Here is a 20,448-nt window from a genome sequence, read left to right on the forward strand (position 1 = left end):
TGCTGGTTGGCCCTTTGAGTAATCCATCCATGACAGGCAGTGAGTGAGGACATTAAAAGTTGCGAATTGAAAAGGACACTTTTGCAACTAAGATAAAAGGGACCCCCATTTCAGCACATTTGCACGACTCTGTCTTTTGGCTTGCATTTAATATATCTTAATACTCTGGTATTTGCCATAATCAATAACATCCTATTATCTCTGCCACAATATGTGACGATGTGGAGTCTCATGTGTGTGGAAGATGGATGGAGGCGGTGCTCCTGCAGGCGGCAGGAAGGCAGCAGGCAGGGCAGGGCAGCAGCACCGCAGCGTAGCGGCGCAGTAAGATCCAGCAAGGAGGGGACACAGTCAGACAAGGAGGAGGAGGAGGGACAGTCAGGCAAGACAAACAACACTGACAATACCGTCGTGACAGCGTCTGTCAACAGCACGGAACCACCCAGGGGGACAGCGTTTTTCATCCCATGTATTTTTAGAAACAGGTGAGTATTAATCGCAGCACAGAGGCAGATTTGTGTTGTTGGTGGGGAGGCTGTCAGCACGCACCCCGCCCGTCCGGCTAACTAGCGGATGATGCCTCTCTCCCCTCGGCCTGGCTAGCTGTCAGCTTCCCCTTCCAACCGCCCGTTAAATTAGTCAGCTTTGTATGAGCTCCAACGGTAACTAGCTGTTTGTTGGTTTTGCTGTAATCCGGTCGCTAAATTCACTAGCTATGTAAAGCTAACAAGTAGACTAAGCTTCTTATACTATTTGACTTGTGGCTCAGTGCCAGTGTTATTAGCTAACCATCTCTCATGCTAGCTTAGCGGGACTGCAGTGCTTGTGTGCTTGCCTTGGGTTATTTGTGAGCTCGGTAAAATCGCTTTATTGTTAGTTTTGTGTCTGATGATGTGCAATTGTTGAAGCTCGCTATTCAGATAGATAACCGCAAATACATTGGAGGCTACTTACAGTCATGACAGTAATATAAAAGACTATTCTCTCCTCTGTGAACACAACATGTGGAGAGGAGTGTGCATCCTTTCAAGCTAAGTTAGATACTGTAGTTGCTACTTTTGCTGACTCTGTTGACTTAGCCTCTGTAAAATCATATCTGTTTGGTCTGTGGTGTCATAACATTTTGGCGTAATCACAACATTAGAAACTTAGGTTGAATGTGATGATTAAAAACTAACATACTGCAGACTGTGCCCTCACTATAGCCTGATCATCTGACCAGGTAAAACTGGACTCCTAGCATAATAGAAATAAGCAGCTGTATGTTGTTGGATAATGTTTCACTGAAATACTGGAGAGCATTAAAGAGAGCAGAATCTTTGGCTCTCACATTTGCATAACACCACAAATGTATTTGAATTGATGGATCCTAAAGATAGTATGAATATGCAAATCATCAATCTGCACTGCTTGAATTTTACAGAGCAGGTGAAGCAATGTTGGAGGAGATGTTGGCATGAGTATCATCTGCATGTTGGCTGAAGGTTGATCAGCCTGTGGACTAAAATTAAAATCTGTATGAGGCCTCTTGTTGTTGTGTACCCTGCAAACAAAATGAGGCACTACTTATTTCAGATATATGCAGTTCATCACATGCATTGGAGGTGTCCAGTCAAACCACAGTCCTCCAGTCACTGCTGCTGACCAGCTCCACTCAAGCATCTGCATGTCCTCAAGAGCAAATTGTCTTAAGGGCAGGGTGATATGGTTTCATTATCCCAGTAACAATAATGACATTGTCTGATAATGACATGTATGATTTTGCATGTGAAGAGAATCGATCTGATATTCAAAGCAATGAACTGCGCCTCACTGTGTGTGTGTTACACATAAGACCTTCATATTCAGTTTTTTTTTTTTTTTTTTTGTCAGATTAATGAATTCAGACAACAAATAATTGCTGAAGGATAACATGATAAGAAAATATCATATGATTCTGCTAAAGTCAGTAACAGTAATATTGAATAATTGCCCTACTTTCCACCCCTCTTTTCTCATTCTGGACCCGAGTTTCAGAAAAAAAAACTACTGTTCTGATTGCTGTTTTTTTCCTTTTGTGTGTTGCTGAAAAACTCTCTTCGGTGTCAGTCCGTCGTCACCATGACAGCGGAAGAAACGATAAATGTGAAGGAGGTAGAGATCATCAAGGTGATCCTGGACTTTCTAAACTCCAGGAAACTACACATTAGCATGCTGGCTCTGGAAAAGGAGAGTGGAGTCATCAATGGGCTCTACTCGGACGACATGCTCTTTCTCAGGTAGTTGAACTCAACAGCAACAATCACATCATAAAGTCATGCTATGGTCGTGTCAGGTTGCAGCTCCAAAAAGCTGCGTGCTCTGGCACAGGAATAACGGGTAGCTATTCCAGTCTCAAGTTTAGTGTCTCTGATAGTGTCCTCTGCATTGTAGATAGTGTAACACTGCACCCGTGCATTAGATGTGAGTGCTCCCTTGTAAGTCAGCCAGCAGTGTGTCATCTGCAGTTCTACTCAGCCTGAGTATTAAATACATTATTTCACCTTCTAGTGTGAAGTGTCTGCTAACAGGCTGTCTCGCCTTTGTCAAGAATATATCACAGCAATTAGGGATTCAGAGACCTTCCAGTGTGTTTCAATTAAAACATCATTTAAATTTGTTCATTTGTTGGACATTTAAATACGAGGACTCAGTTCCAGGTGTGGATTAAAAGGCACCGTTTCTGTTTCAGGCAACTGGTGCTTGATGGGCAGTGGGATGAGGTCTTGCAGTTCATTCAGCCTTTGGAGTGCATGGACAAGTTTGACAGAAAAAGGTGAGTTCACTGGCTGAATCACTGCCGGTGTGTTCTAGTTCCCTCGTACTTTTATTTATTACATTAATTAGTTGTTTGGCTCAAAGTCACTCGACCCCATGTGCATCATAATTTCCAAGTTACAAACAAACAACATGAACACAACTCAAACTGCTTGTGTTTTAAGCCGCTGTATGTTGTACTCAGGTTTCGTTACATCATCCTGAAGCAGAAGTTTCTGGAGGCTCTGTGTGTGAATAACGCCATGTCTGCAGAAGATGAGCCACAGCACGTAAGTCAAAACGCTAAATTTGGTGAATTCATAGATTGTCAGTATGTTTTATATTATCTCAGCCCCGAAACCTCCTAAGCCTTGAATCTCCATCCTGTTGAATAGATTTTGTAACATCGCTGCTTTGTCTTCCCACTGACTGTCACTGATTGTTATTTCAGTAAAAAAAACAAAAAGGCTGAATCTCAGAGACAAGAAGAGAAGCAAACAACATTTTTTAATACGTGTCGTTTGAACAAGTAATCTTAACAAACCTGATGACTTGTTAACAAAGAGAAGAAAAGGCAGGCTTTGTGTGTGTGTGTATGCTCTACAGTGGCCACACTGTGGTCAAGGACTTATCTGGATTAAGCTGTTTATGTTTCTGAGAATAAGCCATTTTGGAGAATAGATCTGTTCACATGTGATGTCTTGGAGAACACCTCGATTCTGCCAATCATAAACTCTTAAAACAGAAAACAGAGACAGCTCGTAATCAAATCTAATACTTTTTAAATCCTAATTGGTAATAATTAGCCTGCCAAATAAATAGATATGGCACACACGATTTCATATAATCACACATGCTGAGACACTCATTCTGTCTTCTCCACTCATATTCTTAAATTAGGCTAGCTGTGGGCTTGGTGTCACATGGCGTAGCTGTGGATGCCGTTTGTGACATTGTGCCAGAGCTATCGTGTCCTATTAACAGGATTGGATCAGACTTCTTTGGGCATCTGTGGGCATTGTATCAGCGCATGTGCTGACTGGCAATAGTGTGCTTAGGGCTGTGTATTGGTTGTTGTGATATGGCCTTGATTGTGTGTTGGCAATGACTTGTCAGGATGGTTCAGGATGAGATTTTAGGACAAATAGTTGAAGTGAAGATTTTCTGATCTCTTGTGTATGTTCGCTGTGAATCTGTTTTTTTGTTTTTTCAGCCTCACATGAAACATTTAAAAGTCATCTGTGCCTCCAATGTGCTGCCAGAGATAAAGCTCTTTCAAAAAGTATATTGTTTTTCTAACTCTACTGTTCAGAGGGGAATTTTTCATCTGAGATGTATTTCATGTTTTTCAGTTGGAGTTCACCATGCAGGAAGCAGTCAAGTGTCTCCATGCCCTGGAGGAGTTCTGTCCCTCTAAAGATGACTACAGCAAACTGTGTTTGCTCCTCACTCTGCCACGCCTCACAAACCATGCTGAGTTCAAGGCAAGAATTTAGCTGTAGTAGATGTGCTGTGACTCCCCCTGTGCACCTTTCTTAACGACTTCACTCCTCTAACAGTAACATTTTTTGTTGATGATGTTGCCTCCCTGTGTTTGGAGTGTATCTTGATGTCTGTGCTTGGGGTCCCTCAGGATTGGAACCCGAGCACAGCCAGGGTGCAGTGTTTTGAGGAGGCGTGCACCATGGTGGCGGAGTTCATCCCAGCAGACAGGAAGCTGAGTGAGGCTGGGTTCAAAGCCAGCAGGGATCGCCTCTTCCAGCTGCTTCTCAAGGGAGTCCTCTATGAGTGCTGTGTGGAGTTCTGCCAGGTTTGAACAACTAAAACTAAACATAAATACAGATTTTTAAAAGTTCTTTGTACCTCTGAAGCAGTGTGTTGGTGGTTAAGTTGCTGTTGTTCGATGCAGAGCAAGGCGACGGGTGAAGAGATCACAGAGAGTGAGGTCCTCCTGGGTGTTGACATGCTGTGCGGTAATGGCTGTGACGACCTGGACCTGTCAATGCTCTCCTGGATGCAGAACCTCTCCCACAGCGTCTTCTCCTGCGCCTTCGAACAGAAGCAACTCAACATCCACGTGGACCGCTTGGTGAAACCTGCTAAAACTGGCTATGCTGACCTCCTCACCCCGCTCATCAGCAAACTGTCTCCCTACCCTTCCTCCCCCCTCCGCCGCCCCCAGTCTGCCGACACCTATATGTCGCGTTCCTTGAACCCAGCATTGGACGGCTTGTCCTATGGGCTGTCTGGCCAGGATAAGAGAGCAAGCGGCGGGGAAATAGTGCCGGGTAAAGGGGTCTCTCCCATGTCCCACTCGTTTGCCAACTTCCACTATCCCGGAGCAGGAGGCCAGAGCCTCAGCAGGAGTCTCATGATGGAGAGCTCCGACTGCCACAGCATCTTTGAGGAATCCCCTGAAACGTAAGGGATCAGATCTACAGTTAAACCCGTTTCTGTCAAACTCTTTGTGTAGAGTTACAATTGGAACAAGCCCTGTCAATGTTCTGACACACAGACTTTATTCAACACCTTGTAACATGTCTTAAATAATCTGTTGCTGTTGGGTGTGTTTTCTCTGTGAAGGTCGAGGACAGAAACACCTGTGGATAAGATGATGAGTTCAGCTGGAGCTCAGAATCTGCGTCCTGCTTCCGCTCCGGGCGAGGACGCACCATCAGCTGGCTCTGGTGACAGGAATGAGGTAAACATCATTGACCTTTGCTTTTTAACTTGTTAGACCTGTTGCATGTCACACACTACTGAACAAGTCCTGTGTTTAATTATGTTTTTTTTTTTCTTGATGGGTGTTGCCGACAGTGAAAGTCTAAACATAGGGCATATCTGACTAACTTTTTAGTACTATGTGTCTGAGTCATCCTCCTCCTACAGTTGCAGCCTCATCACTGTCAAGGCTGACATGGCTACTCAGAGTAATGTATTGGCTGTCTCAGTCCATCATAGCTCTATGATTATCTTTGGATGGGAGATTTTTACTTTCTGTGGGAAGTCTTGACGTGTTGTAGTGTTAGTATGACTTAATCTTTTCCAACCACTTCATGAGTACCTTAAATGCATGTGAGAAATGGGCTTTTGTATATGTAACACATAGACAGGATACATATAGGATCACTACTTATTCGCACTATGTTTGGAGTAAAGTCATATTAGAACATTACAACGCGCCCTCCAAGAGGCTACGACCTCACAACCGATTTAGGTATGCTAGCATTTGATTGACTGAAAGGGGCTGGGGCTATTTCAACACTCACGTCATGTGAGATCATTGCAGTAGTACCCAAGGTCAACAGAAAAATGTCAACTGATTTTATTAACCATGTTAGCTAGCATTAACTAGCAAGCTAATTCTGGCTTCTGTCTGCTAGCTTCTAGCTGCTAGCAGTCAGGTTGCTGGCAGGAGTAAACATAAAATGGTAGATATGTCAAAGTATGAGTTGAATTTCTGTCGAAAAATCCCATAAAACAAAAAAAAAAATGTTATGCCTAACTATATTATGACTTTTTTATGACATTTTATGCCATATATTACTATGATTTTATGACTTTTTTTTGTCATGACGTTTTTGGCTTTTTATGCAATACTATACTATGATGTTTTTATGCCTCACTATATTATGACTTTTTATGTCTTTTTTTGCCTTACTATACTATGACGCTATTTTGCTTTACTATGCTATGACGTTTTTATGACATTTTATGCCTTACTATGCTATGACATTTTTTTGACATTTTATGTCTTACTATACTATGACGTTTTTTAAAACATTTTATGCCTTACTATACTATGACTTTTTTTGACATTTTTATGCCTTACTATACTACGACGTTTTTATGACTTTTTATGCCTTACTATACTATGACTTTTTTTCACGTTTTTATGCCTTACTATACTATGACGTTTTTATGACTTTTTATGCCTTACTATACTATGACTTTTTTTCACGTTTTTATGCCTTACTATACTATGACGTTTTTTGACATTTTTGTGCCTTATTATAGTATACGTTTTTATGACATTTTATGCCTTACTATACTATGAGGTTTTTTGACGTTTTTGTGCCTAATTATACTATGACGTTTTTATGACATTTTATGCCTTACTATACTATGACTTTTTTTGACACTTTTATGCCTTACTATACTATGACATTTTTTGACATTTTTATGCCTTACTATACTATGACGTTTTTATGACTTTTTATGCCTTACTATACTATGACTTTTTTTCACGTTTTTATGACTTACTATACTATGACATTTTTATGAAATTTTATGCCTTACTATACTATGACGTTTTTATGACATTTTATGCCTTACTATACTATGACATTTTTTGACATTTTTATGCCTTACTATACTATGATGTTTTTATGACTTTTTATGCCTCACTGTACTATGACGTTTTTTGACATTTTTGTGCCTAATTATACTATGATGTTTTTATGACTTTTTATGCCTCACTGTACTATGACTTTTTTTGACATTTTTATGCCTTACTATACTATGACGTTTTTATGACATTTTATGCCTTACTATACTATGACGTTTTTATGACGTTTTTATGACATTTTATGCCTTACTATACTATGACGTTTTTATGACATTTTATGCCTTACTATACTATGACGTTTTTATGACTTTTTATGCCTTACTATACTATGACTTTTTTTGACATTTCATGCCTTACTATACTATAACGTTTTTTTTAACATTTTATGCCTTACTATACTATGACATTTTTATGACTTTTTATGCATTACTATACTATGACTTTTTTTCACGTTTTTATGCCTTACTATACTATGACGTTTTTGTGCCTTATTATAGTATACGTTTTTATGACATTTTATGCCTTACTATACTATGAGGTTTTTTGACGTTTTTGTGCCTAATTATACTATGACGTTTTTATGACATTTTATGCCTTACTATACTATGACGTTTTTTGACATTTTTGTGCCTTACTATACTATGACGTTTTTATGACTTTTTATGCCTTACTATACTATGACTTTTTTTCACGTTTTTATGCCTTACTATACTATGACGTTTTTTGACGTTTTTGTGCCTTATTATAGTATACGTTTTTATGACATTTTATGCCTTACTATACTATGACTTTTTTTCACGTTTTTATGCCTTACTATACTATGACTTTTTTTCACGTTTTTATGACTTACTATACTATGACATTTTTATGACATTTTATGCCTTACTATACTATGACGTTTTTATGACATTTTATGCCTTACTATACTATGACGTTTTTATGACTTTTTATGCCTTACTATACTATGACTTTTTTTCACGTTTTTATGCCTTATTATAGTATACGTTTTTATGACATTTTATGCCTTACTATACTGTGACGTTTTTTGACGTTTTTGTGTCTAATCATACTATGACGTTTTTATGACATTTTATGCCTTACTATAGTATACGTTTTTATGACATTTTATGCCTTACTATACTATGACGTTTTTATGACTTTTTATGCCTCACTGTACTATGACTTTTTTTGACATTTTTATGCCTTACATTTTTATGACTTTTTATGCCTCACTGTACTATGACTTTTTTTTGACATTTTTATGCCTTACTATACTATGACATTTTTATGACATATTATGCCTTACTATACTATGACATTTTTATGACTTTTTATGCCTTACTCTACTATGACTTTTTTTTTTTACATTTTTATGCCTTACTATACTATGACGTTTTTATGACTTTTTATGCCTTACTATACTATGACGTTTTTTGATGTTTTTGTGCCTTATTATAGTATACGTTTTTATGACATTTTATGCCTTACTATACTATGACGTTTTTTGACGTTTTTGTGCCTAATTATACTATGACTTTTTTTGACATTTTTATGCCTTACTATACTATGACTTTTTTTGACATTTTCATGCCTTACTATACTATGACATTTTATGACTTTTTATGCCTCACTGTACTGACGTTTTTTGACATTTTTTTTTAATGACTTTTTTTGTCTTACTATTCTATGACTTTTTTTCACATTTTTATGCCGTACTATACTATGACATTTTATGACTTTTTATGCCTCACTGTACTGACGTTTTTTGACATTTTTTTATGACTTTTTTTGTCTTACTATTCTATGACTTTTTTTCACATTTTTATGCCTTACTATACTATGACATTTTTATGACTTTTTATGCCTCACTGTACTATGACGTTTTTTGACATTTTATGCCTTACTATACTATGACATTTTTATGACATTTTATGCCTTACTATACTATGACGTTTTTATGACTTTTTATGCCTTACTATACTATGAAGTTTTTTTCACGTTTTTATGCCTTATTATAGTATACGTTTTTATGACATTTTATGCCTTACTATACTTTGACATTTTTATGACTTTTTATGCCTCACTGTACTATGACTTTTTTTGACATTTTTATGCCTTACTATACTATGACATTTTTATTACATTTTATGCCATACCATACTATGACTTTTTTTCACGTTTTTATGCTTTACTATACTATGACATTTTATGCCTTAATATACTATGACGTTTTTATGACATTTTATGCCTTACTATACTATGACGTTTTTATGACTTTTTATGCCTCACTGTACTATGACTTTTTTTCACGTTTTTATGCCTTACTATACTATGACTTTTTTTCACGTTTTTATGCCTTACTATACTATGACTTTTTTTCACGTTTTTATGCCTTACTATACTATGACATTTTATGCCTTACTATACTATGACGTTTTTATGACATTTTATGCCTTACTATACTATGACTCTTTTTGACGTTTTTATGCCTTACTATACTATGACGTTTTTATGACTTTTTATGCCTCACTGTACTATGACGTTTTTTGACATTTTATGCCTCACTATACTATGACATTTTTATGACATTTTATGCCTTACTATACTATGACATTTTTATGACATTTTATGCCTTACTATACTATGACGTTTTTATGACTTTTTATGCCTTACTATACTATGACTTTTTTTCACGTTTTTATGCCTTATTATAGTATACGTTTTTATGACATTTTATGCCTTACTATACTATGACATTTTTATGACTTTTTATGCCTCACTGTACTATGACTTTTTTTGACATTTTTATGCCTTACTATAATATGACATTTTTATGACATTTTATGCCTTACTATACTATGACTTTTTTTCACGTTTTTATGCTTTACTATACTATGACATTTTATGCCTTAATATACTATGACGTTTTTATGACATTTTATGCCTTACTATACTATGACGTTTTTATGACTTTTTATGCCTCACTGTACTATGACTTTTTTTCACGTTTTTATGCCTTACTATACTATGACTTTTTTTCACGTTTTTATGCCTTACTATACTATGACATTTTATGCCTTACTATACTATGACGTTTTTATGACATTTTATGCCTTACTATACTATGACTCTTTTTGACGTTTTTATGCCTTACTATACTATGACGTTTTTATGACTTTTTATGCCTTACTATACTATGACTTTTTTTCACGTTTTTATGCCTTATTATAGTATACGTTTTTATGACATTTTATGCCTTACTATACTATGACATTTTTATGACTTTTTATGCCTCACTGTACTATGACGTTTTTTGACATTTTATGCCTCACTATACTATGACATTTTTATGACATTTTATGCCTTACTATACTATGACGTTTTTATGACTTTTTTATGACATTTTATGCCTTACTATACTATGACGTTTTTATGACTTTTTATGCCTTACTATACTATGACTTTTTTTCACGTTTTTATGCCTTATTATAGTATACGTTTTTATGACATTTTATGCCTTACTATACTATGACATTTTTATGACTTTTTATGCCTCACTGTACTATGACTTTTTTTGACATTTTATGCCTTACTATAGTATACGTTTTTATGACATTTTTATGACATTTTATGCCTTACTATACTATGACTTTTTTTCACGTTTTTATGCTTTACTATACTATGACATTTTATGCCTTACTATACTATGACATTTTTATGACATTTTATGCCTTACTATACTATGACATTTTTATGACATTTTATGCCTTACTATACTATGACGTTTTTATGACTTTTTATGCCTTACTATACTATGACTTTTTTTCACGTTTTTATGCCTTATTATAGTATACGTTTTTATGACATTTTATGCCTTACTATACTATGACATTTTTATGACTTTTTATGCCTCACTGTACTATGACTTTTTTTGACATTTTTATGCCTTACTATACTATGACATTTTTATGACATTTTATGCCTTACTATACTATGACTTTTTTTCACGTTTTTATGCTTTACTATACTATGACATTTTATGCCTTACTATACTATGACGTTTTTATGACATTTTATGCCTTACTATACTATGACGTTTTTATGACTTTTTATGCCTCACTGTACTATGACTTTTTTTCACATTTTTATGCCTTACTATACTATGACTTTTTTTCACGTTTTTATGCCTTACTATACTATGACTTTTTTTCACGTTTTTATGCCTTACTATACTATGACATTTTATGCCTTACTATACTATGACGTTTTTATGACATTTTATGCCTTACTATACTATGACTTTTTTTGACATTTTTATGCCTTACTATACTATGACTTTTTTCACGTTTTTATGCCTTACTATAGTATACGTTTTTATGACATTTTATGCCTTACTATACTATGACGTTTTTATGACTTTTTATGCCTCACTGTACTATGACTTTTTTTGACATTTTTATGCCTTACATTTTTATGACTTTTTATGCCTCACTGTACTATGACTTTTTTTTGACATTTTTATGCCTTACTATACTATGACATTTTTATGACATATTATGCCTTACTATACTATGACATTTTTATGACTTTTTATGCCTTACTCTACTATGACTTTTTTTTTTTACATTTTTATGCCTTACTATACTATGACGTTTTTATGACTTTTTATGCCTTACTATACTATGACGTTTTTTGATGTTTTTGTGCCTTATTATAGTATACGTTTTTATGACATTTTATGCCTTACTATACTATGACGTTTTTTGACGTTTTTGTGCCTAATTATACTATGACTTTTTTTGACATTTTTATGCCTTACTATACTATGACGTTTTTATGACTTTTTATGCCTCACTGTACTATGACGTTTTTTGACATTTTATGCCTCACTATACTATGACATTTTTATGACATTTTATGCCTTACTATACTATGACATTTTTATGACATTTTATGCCTTACTATACTATGACTTTTTATGACATTTTATGCCTTACTATACTATGACGTTTTTATGACTTTTTATGCCTTACTATACTATGACGTTTTTATGACATTTTATGCCTTACTATACTATGACTTTTTTTCACGTTTTTATGCCTTACTATAGTATACGTTTTTATGACATTTTATGCCTTACTATACTATGACATTTTTATGACTTTTTATGCCTCACTGTACTATGACTTTTTTTGACATTTTTATGCCTTACTATACTATGACATTTTTATGACATTTTATGCCTTACTATACTATGACTTTTTTTCACGTTTTTATGCTTTACTATACTATGACATTTTATGCCTTAATATACTATGACGTTTTTATGACATTTTATGCCTTACTATACTATGACGTTTTTATGACTTTTTATGCCTCACTGTACTATGACTTTTTTTCACGTTTTTATGCCTTACTATACTATGACTTTTTTTCACGTTTTTATGCCTTACTATACTATGACTTTTTTTCACGTTTTTATGCCTTACTATACTATGACATTTTATGCCTTACTATACTATGACGTTTTTATGACATTTTATGCCTTACTATACTATGACTTTTTTTGACGTTTTTATGCCTTACTATACTATGACGTTTTTATGACTTTTTATGCCTCACTGTACTATGACGTTTTTTTACATTTTATGCCTCACTATACTATGACATTTTTATGACTTTTTATGCCTTACTATACTATGACGTTTTTATGACATTTTATGCCTTTCTATACTATGACTTTTTTTGACATTTTTATGCCTTACTATACTATGACGTTTTTATGTCTTTTTATGCCTTACTATACTATGACGTTTTTATGACATTTTATGCCTTACTATACTATGACTTTTTTTCACGTTTTTATGCCTTACTATAGTATACGTTTTTATGACATTTTATGCCTTACTATACTATGACGTTTTTATGACTTTTTATGCCTCACTGTACTATGACTTTTTTTGACATTTTTATGCCTTACATTTTTATGACTTTTTATGCCTCACTGTACTATGACTTTTTTTTGACATTTTTATGCCTTACTATACTATGACATTTTTATGACATATTATGCCTTACTATACTATGACATTTTTATGACTTTTTATGCCTTACTCTACTATGACTTTTTTTTTTTACATTTTTATGCCTTACTATACTATGACGTTTTTATGACTTTTTATGCCTTACTATACTATGACGTTTTTTGATGTTTTTGTGCCTTATTATAGTATACGTTTTTATGACATTTTATGCCTTACTATACTATGACGTTTTTTGACGTTTTTGTGCCTAATTATACTATGACTTTTTTTGACATTTTTATGCCTTACTATACTATGACGTTTTTATGACTTTTTATGCCTCACCGTATTATGACTTTTTTTGACATTTTTATGCCTTACTATACTATGACGTTTTTATGACTTTTTATGCCTCACTGTACTATGACGTTTTTTGACATTTTTATGCCTTACTATAGTATACGTTTTTATGACATTTTATGCCTTACTATACTATGACGTTTTTATGACTTTTTATGCCTCACTGTACTATGACTTTTTTTGACATTTTTATGCCTTACATTTTTATGACTTTTTATGCCTCACTGTACTATGACGTTTTTTGACATTTTATGCCTTACTATACTATGACATTTTTATGACTTTTTATGCCTTACTATACTATGCCTTTTTTTTTTTACATTTTTGTGCCTTACTATACAATGACATTTTTATTACATTTTATGCCTCACTATACCATGACTTTTTTATGCCTTAGTATACTTACTATAACTTCCGACACATATGTGACATATATGTCCCTATATCTAGAGTTGTGTTACCACGTGTCACCTATAAGGGGATATATTATTATGACATATATATATCCTCTGTATATATGAAGATATAAGTTTATAACATACATGAAATACTCATATTAAAATGCAACTTTATTAAACAACATTTAAACAACATTTTGTATGAAATTTAAACATACATCTACATCTACATCTACGTCTATATGTCATCTTTTATATTTACATATATAGCAGGCCTTGGGATGGACGATATCTATCTAACACATGTCCAATATAAACAGACATACAAAAATACATGTTTCTATTAGCTATTCATATATGTCAATACAATACAACACAACAATATATGATATTGTTCTGATTTCTAACAGGTTTCACATGCTATTTTTTCACCATAGGCTATATTTTAAATACATTCATGATTTTACTTCAAATGTACATATATTCATATATGGAAATTCAACACATGTACATATATTACATTTCCGTATGGGTATTCCTGAATGTATAAACCACTTGGTTAAAAGCCAATCTCTTTGTTTTGGAGGGGTTGTGGGGTTGCTGCGTCCCTACCAGTGTTGACACCAAACCTACGCCTTTGCTCGAGACCCAGGTGGATTTGAGCACAGGTCAGTGGTGACACGTGGCTTGAGACACTGGGAGCTTAACCACAAAAATGAGTCATTACTGCCCCCCTGTTGCCTGTAAACACGCTGTTAATACAGTATCTGTGTCTGTCTGTCTCACGCTTTCTATTCTGGGCTCCTTGTGCAGCTCGGTGTGAAGTTAGTGCTTTGCTCTGCTGTGCCTGTTGCCCTGGAGACACATGAAAAGGCCAGAAACAGAAGCAGACTTTGGGGCCTCTATGATCTCACTGTCACGCTCTTATCCTCTCTGTCTTGTTTTCCCTCTCTGCCCTTCGTCCCTTTTTCCAGCACTGGCACACTGCCAGTCTCCCTCCCCTCCCCTGAAATAGATCCGCTCCCATCAGATTGTCAGGACAGGAAGCAGAGGACAGAGAGGGGAAGTGACCTGTCCTCAGCTCCCTGTCTAACCCCCCTTCCTCTAATACCTGAACTGACAGAAGACTGGGGTGGAGCAGGGTTCAAATGCTCACAATGCTGACTTTGAATAGTGAATACTCACTACTGTACTAGAGTGGTACAGGTGATAAAATTTTGCATTTAAGCGTTTTATCTAATTCGCTTATACAAGTTGATTCACCTGTCTTATTTACTATTAATGCAACAGTTGATTAATTTATTATTCATGAATGACCTATGTGCAGCAGAGAAAGAAAATTAGGAATAAAATGAGTCCATGTATTCTTTTCACGGATCAGCGGTTTTGTGCTCAATCCTCAGCTTCGTGACTCCACAGAGAAGTATGAGGAGTATTATCGCCAGCGTCTTCGTGTGCAGCAGCACCTGGAGCAAAAGCAGCAGCAGAGGCAGATGTACCAGCAGATGCTTCTGGAGGGAGGGGTCCAGCAGGAACCCCCGCCCAGCGACATGCAGCACAGCCTCACAGAGAAGTTCCTCAACAGGTACAGACACGATGGGAAAAGGTCTTAAATGCTGCCTGACAGACAGGAAGTGCATGTCCTGTATATAACACAGTCATATGGCAAACTTATTGTCACAGTAGTTCTGGTGAGCGAGTTTGCTAATCACTGAATGGCTTTTAATATTGAGAAGGAGCAGCTGTCTAGACAAGAACAAGTAGACATGTTAAGGCCTTGATAATGATGGGTCCCATGTGGCTTTCCCTGGCATGACACACACCTCCCCCAAAACCTGCCTCCACTCCACACAGGCTGCACCATCTGCTGTGATGGGCTACATCACATCACATGGGATGTGCTACATCATATCACATGGGATGTGATGTAGCCAAAAAAATCTGAAACATCTACCTTGGTAACTTTAAAATGCTTTCAAATCACAAGAGTGCATTCAGCTTCAACAACATGAGAAAAATGACGTAGAATTATTTTTTTTGCATGTGTCAGCAGGACAAAGGCCCTTTGATTTGTCCCCCGAGAGTTCCTCCCAGTCCTCCCTCTCCCCTACCTCTCCTTGTCTCTGTAACCTCTGCATTATTCACAAGGATAGCTGTGCATAATTACATCATTACTTCAGTTTTCTTTTGTTCTGTGCTCTTTGTAGTTTTAACTAGATTTAACTAGGCTGTCAACTCACTCAGTGCTCTAACAGCCTGTACCCAGAAGTGAAATACAAAGTAATGAAGGTTCCCTCCTAAACTAAATACAAGAAAGCCCTCTGGAACAAGAGAGGCAAAGGCTGAGTGTTTATGGAGACAGAGATCATGAATGTACATGCGCATGTATTTGTTTGAATTACTCAGGTCCATCCAGAAGCTGGAGGAGCTAAACGTGGGAATGGAGAATTTAGGGGAGGAGGTGAAATCTTTGGCCCAGCAGTGCAATGGCAATGGGAACACGCCCGCCTCTGAAGACAATAACAATCCCCCATCTGTGACCCCGGAGCAGAGCCGGACCCAAGGGGGAGGAGTGCTCAGCAGTACCCCACAGCGCACGGTGGGGGGGTGCGAAGTCTCGCCACCAAATGAGTCCCCTGTTGTCTCTCAGAGGTAGGTGTGTTTTCTTTTTGTGCATGGACATTATTTCATATCAAGAATTAGATGATGACTGTGTTTTCTGTTTCCTGGCAGTGGGCAGAAACAGGCAGGAGGTCAAGAAGGTGACTCTCCAGGCTCCTTATCCCGAAGTAAACAGGTAGGGATGGAAAAAAATAAAGCATGTTAACACAGCAACAGTGAAGTCAGCACTGAAAATAATGTTCCCACAGTTCTGTCAGACCTGCTGTAAATAATTCATACCTCAACAAGCGTGTAATCATCCTGCTGAACCTGAAATGACTTCTGTTCGTTCACGGTCTTTATTATTCACACTCAGTTTGTCATTTATTGTCTCTCACATTAACTGTTTGGTTCTGGCATTCTGCAGGAACAGTTGTTACTCATCTTCCTCTGAGCTTCTCTGATCTGATTTTAAAGTTCATCACATTCCCTCCTTTTTTCCTCATAGCCTAGGACGATACAGTGTAATGCTAATTTGACTAAGCAGATTACAACAGTTTCATGTGAATGGCAGTGATGTCACATTGGCATCACGAGAGGACGGATGTCAGAGGGCAGAGAAGATCACAGTACATTATACTGCTTATAACATGTAATCTGTGTGTTAATGTGTTTTCATATGTGGGTGTGTTTCCAGAGTGACAAGCCGAAAGGTCTGTTTGTGCCCGTGCACAGTCTGGAAGATACTCAGGCTATTCGTGCTGTTGCCTTCCACCCGTCTGGGTCGCTGTACGCTGTGGGATCCAACTCCAAAACACTACGTGTGTGCGCTTATCCAGAAACACTGGACACAAGGTAACCCCCTTCCTTTCAAAAATTGATTGATAGTGTACAAAGTCCCGTACCTGTAGAGCCATGACCTTAATTTGGCAGTCCAATACTTTCTGCTTTCAAGGTCAACATACACCATAGAGAATACCAACTACCTTTTAAATATCTACCATTTTCTCACCTTCTCTCCTACTACTTATCTGTCTTTTAATCTCTTCTCCTAAGCAGCACTCCAACGAAGCAGCCAGTTGTCCGCTTTAAGAGAAACAAACACCACAAAGGCTCCATCTACTGTGTGGCCTGGAGCCACTGCGGGCAGCTGCTGGCCACAGGCTCCAATGACAAATATGTCAAAGTTTTACCTTTTAGTGCAGAGACGTGCAACGCCACAGGTGAGCGTGCTTTGCGTGAATACACAATGACAGTCATGTTTGTTGGTGTCAGCAGCCTCATTTTTTTTTTTATGTCTGTGTGTGTCTTTGTGTCCCAGGCCCAGACCTGGAGTTCAGCATGCATGATGGCACCATCAGAGACCTGGCCTTCATGGAGGGTCCAGAGAGCGGAGGAGCCATCTTGATCAGCGCCGGAGCAGGAGACTGTAACATCTACACCACTGACTGTCAGAGGGGACAGGGTCTGCACGCCCTCAGTGGACACACAGGTACACGGACCACTTCATCCCTCTACCCTGTCCTTCTGAACTCAAAACATGAAGTGCAGGGTCAAAGATGGAACAACTGCCACTGAGAAATGTGTGATTTTTCTGTTGCTGTCCAGGTCACATTCTGTCTCTGTACACATGGGGAGGCTGGATGATTGCCTCCGGCTCCCAAGACAAGACGGTGCGTTTCTGGGACCTCAGGGTGCCCAGCTGTGTCCGAGTAGTGGGAACTGCTTTCCACGGCTCAGGTATGGCATTCTTTTCACCTGCATGCATGGAAATTGGAAGTTGTGAGCAATGTATGAGACCAGAAGTAGCTCTGCTTCCATAATGGCTGCCGGTGCTCTAAGTCAGCACAGAAAGATTTCCACTGGAATCATATGCTGATTTTTACAGCTACACCCCTTTTTTTTCCACTCTACAGGCAGTCCCGTTGCCTCGGTAGCAGTCGATCCGAGTGGCCGTCTCTTAGCAACAGGACAGGAAGACAGTGCATGCATGCTGTATGACATTAGAGGAGGACGCATCGTTCAGGTGTACCGGCCGCACAGCAGCGATGTCCGATCTGTTAGGTTTTCCCCTGGAGCACACTACCTGCTCACCGGTTCCTATGACACAAAGGTCATGGTCACCAACCTCCAAGGTATGTTGCATTTAATGTGAACCATTATCCACCACTAGTTTCCTTCAATGTGTTACTGTAATTATTAGGAGGTTTGTATATCTGTGAATGGCTAAACCAGAAAATTTAAACACCAAACACCTAGTAACCACCTGACCTAAAGAGTCTGGACCAAAACTTGTGAGATGTGGTTTTGGCTTTAGCAGTTGTCCGTCATGATGTTGTATGTGCCTGTCTGAGCTGTGTTTCCTGTGTGTTTTAGGTGACCTGACCAAACAGTTGCCTCTGACCGTGGTGGGAGAGCACGGCGACAAGGTGATTCAGTGTCGATGGCACACACAAGACCTGTCCTTCCTCTCATCCTCTGCTGACCGCACTGTCACACTCTGGACACACAACCCATAACACACACACACAAGCACGCACATACACCCCCCTACACCCCTAAAACAACACTGCTCCTCCAGCACTATCAACTCGGTCACACCCTTTCAACACACCTGACACTTAGAGCCTGAAAACACACACACTCTCTCTCTCTCTCACACACACACACGTACGCACACACAGGTGAATGAGCCTTTCCCTTCTGTCTGTAGGAAACCAAATGGATACAAACCTGTGATGCATCAAAAGCACACATGTTGCATGTTCTCCTTTGTCTTCACATCTCTCACATTGCAGTTATCCCACTGATTGTTGTCATCTTGAGGAGGGTAAAACAGCAGCATCATTCATTTTCCTCACTTCATCCACATGGTGTCATTGTACATCTTCACTCCTTACAGTTGTTGAGGTTAGACAGGACAGAGTGCTTTGTTCATGATGGTGCCTTCCTTCAGTTCTCAGTTTCCATAACAAAAATGTAAAAAAAACAAACAAAAAAAGATAATATGGTCATTTTTCAGGATCAAATTTTGTCAGTTATTTTGAAGAATCCTACATTCCTTCTTTTGCATATCATTTTCTTACAGCTAGTGTAATGCTGCTATATTGTTTGGGAAAACAAGAGTCGAATTTATGGTGTAAAATGTAATTTTTCAGTGTGTCAGTAGTGAGCTTTTCCTATCCGAAGGCTGAATCTGTGGACATCAAACTGCCAATCAGTCAGCTGTTGCTTCCCTGTGGGATGTACTGATGTCTAATGTTACTGTGTCCACTGCATTACTCCAATTCAAAATGTGTAAATTAGCTTGTGCATTTGTTTTAAATTTGAAATCAGTGTTTTTGCGCTGTAGTAGTTACAGTGTCTTGCAATGGCTTGCTTGCAATGGAAGATCGTTATTATGTCGACATCAAAGGGAAATACAAAGTGTAATTTTTGGTTGAGCACCCTAGCATTCAATTTAGGATTTTTAAGTGTTTAAAAGCTTTGGTTTGTCTACTGCTGTAATAATATAACAACAGTAGGTGGCAGTCTTTTCCCATAAAAAGGGTCTAACCATATGCACAACGAAATCTGAATGGAAGCACGGGTGTTTTGATATTTATTTAGAAACAGTATTTGGGGCATATGCATTGTATTCTTTTCTTGTATTTTACATGCGCACTTTTGTCTTTTAACAATTATTTACTTACAAATATGCATATTTAAGTTTTTATGTTAATGTATAGTATAACAAATGAGGCCAAACTAATACGTACATAGATGTATTTATTTCAGTTGTGTTTATGTATGTACAGTTAGTATGTTTTGGAAATGCTAGTGGCTCTTGTATTAAGCCTTTCTAAGTCTTGTTTTTAAAGGTGACTTAAATTAATTCAAGCTAACTCAAGTCAGACTGCTGGTACGTTAAATAAAGTGTCTTTTACACAAGCTGTTTGTGTTG

The 20,448-nt window shown here is 37.3% G+C and overlaps 1 protein-coding gene across 1 annotated transcript; it reads left to right on the forward strand.

Annotated features, from left to right (window-relative positions):
• Positions 1–309: 309 nt before the first annotated feature.
• Positions 310–20,435, forward strand: wdr47a (WD repeat domain 47a). Its single transcript, XM_056391693.1, has 17 exons — positions 310–485; positions 2,089–2,258; positions 2,711–2,794; positions 2,981–3,065; positions 4,128–4,259; positions 4,409–4,585; positions 4,685–5,196; positions 5,359–5,476; positions 15,308–15,489; positions 16,311–16,556; positions 16,638–16,701; positions 17,203–17,360; positions 17,565–17,728; positions 17,827–17,997; positions 18,114–18,245; positions 18,422–18,640; positions 18,882–20,435. The coding sequence occupies exons 2-17, from the start codon at positions 2,101–2,103 to the stop codon at positions 19,022–19,024; spliced, it is 2,745 nt and encodes a 914-aa protein (XP_056247668.1). The 5' UTR covers positions 310–485; positions 2,089–2,100; the 3' UTR covers positions 19,025–20,435.
• The last annotated feature ends 13 nt before the right edge of the window (positions 20,436–20,448 follow it).

This window comes from Seriola aureovittata, chromosome 12 (genome assembly GCF_021018895.1).
Source record: "Seriola aureovittata isolate HTS-2021-v1 ecotype China chromosome 12, ASM2101889v1, whole genome shotgun sequence".
Taxonomy (NCBI): Eukaryota; Metazoa; Chordata; class Actinopteri; order Carangiformes; family Carangidae; genus Seriola; species Seriola aureovittata.

What these genes read in the sequence shown, in the direction of transcription:
- wdr47a (XM_056391693.1), top strand. Translation starts at nt 2,101, where the DNA reads ATGACAGCGGAAGAAACGATAAATGTGAAGGAGGTAGAGATCATCAAG. An exon ending in TTTGAGGAATCCCCTGAAAC is followed by an intron (nt 5,197 to 5,358) that starts GTAAGGGATCAG and finishes TTCTCTGTGAAG; the next exon opens with GTCGAGGACAGAAACACCTG. An exon ending in TCCCCTGTTGTCTCTCAGAG is followed by an intron (nt 16,557 to 16,637) that starts GTAGGTGTGTTT and finishes GTTTCCTGGCAG; the next exon opens with TGGGCAGAAACAGGCAGGAG.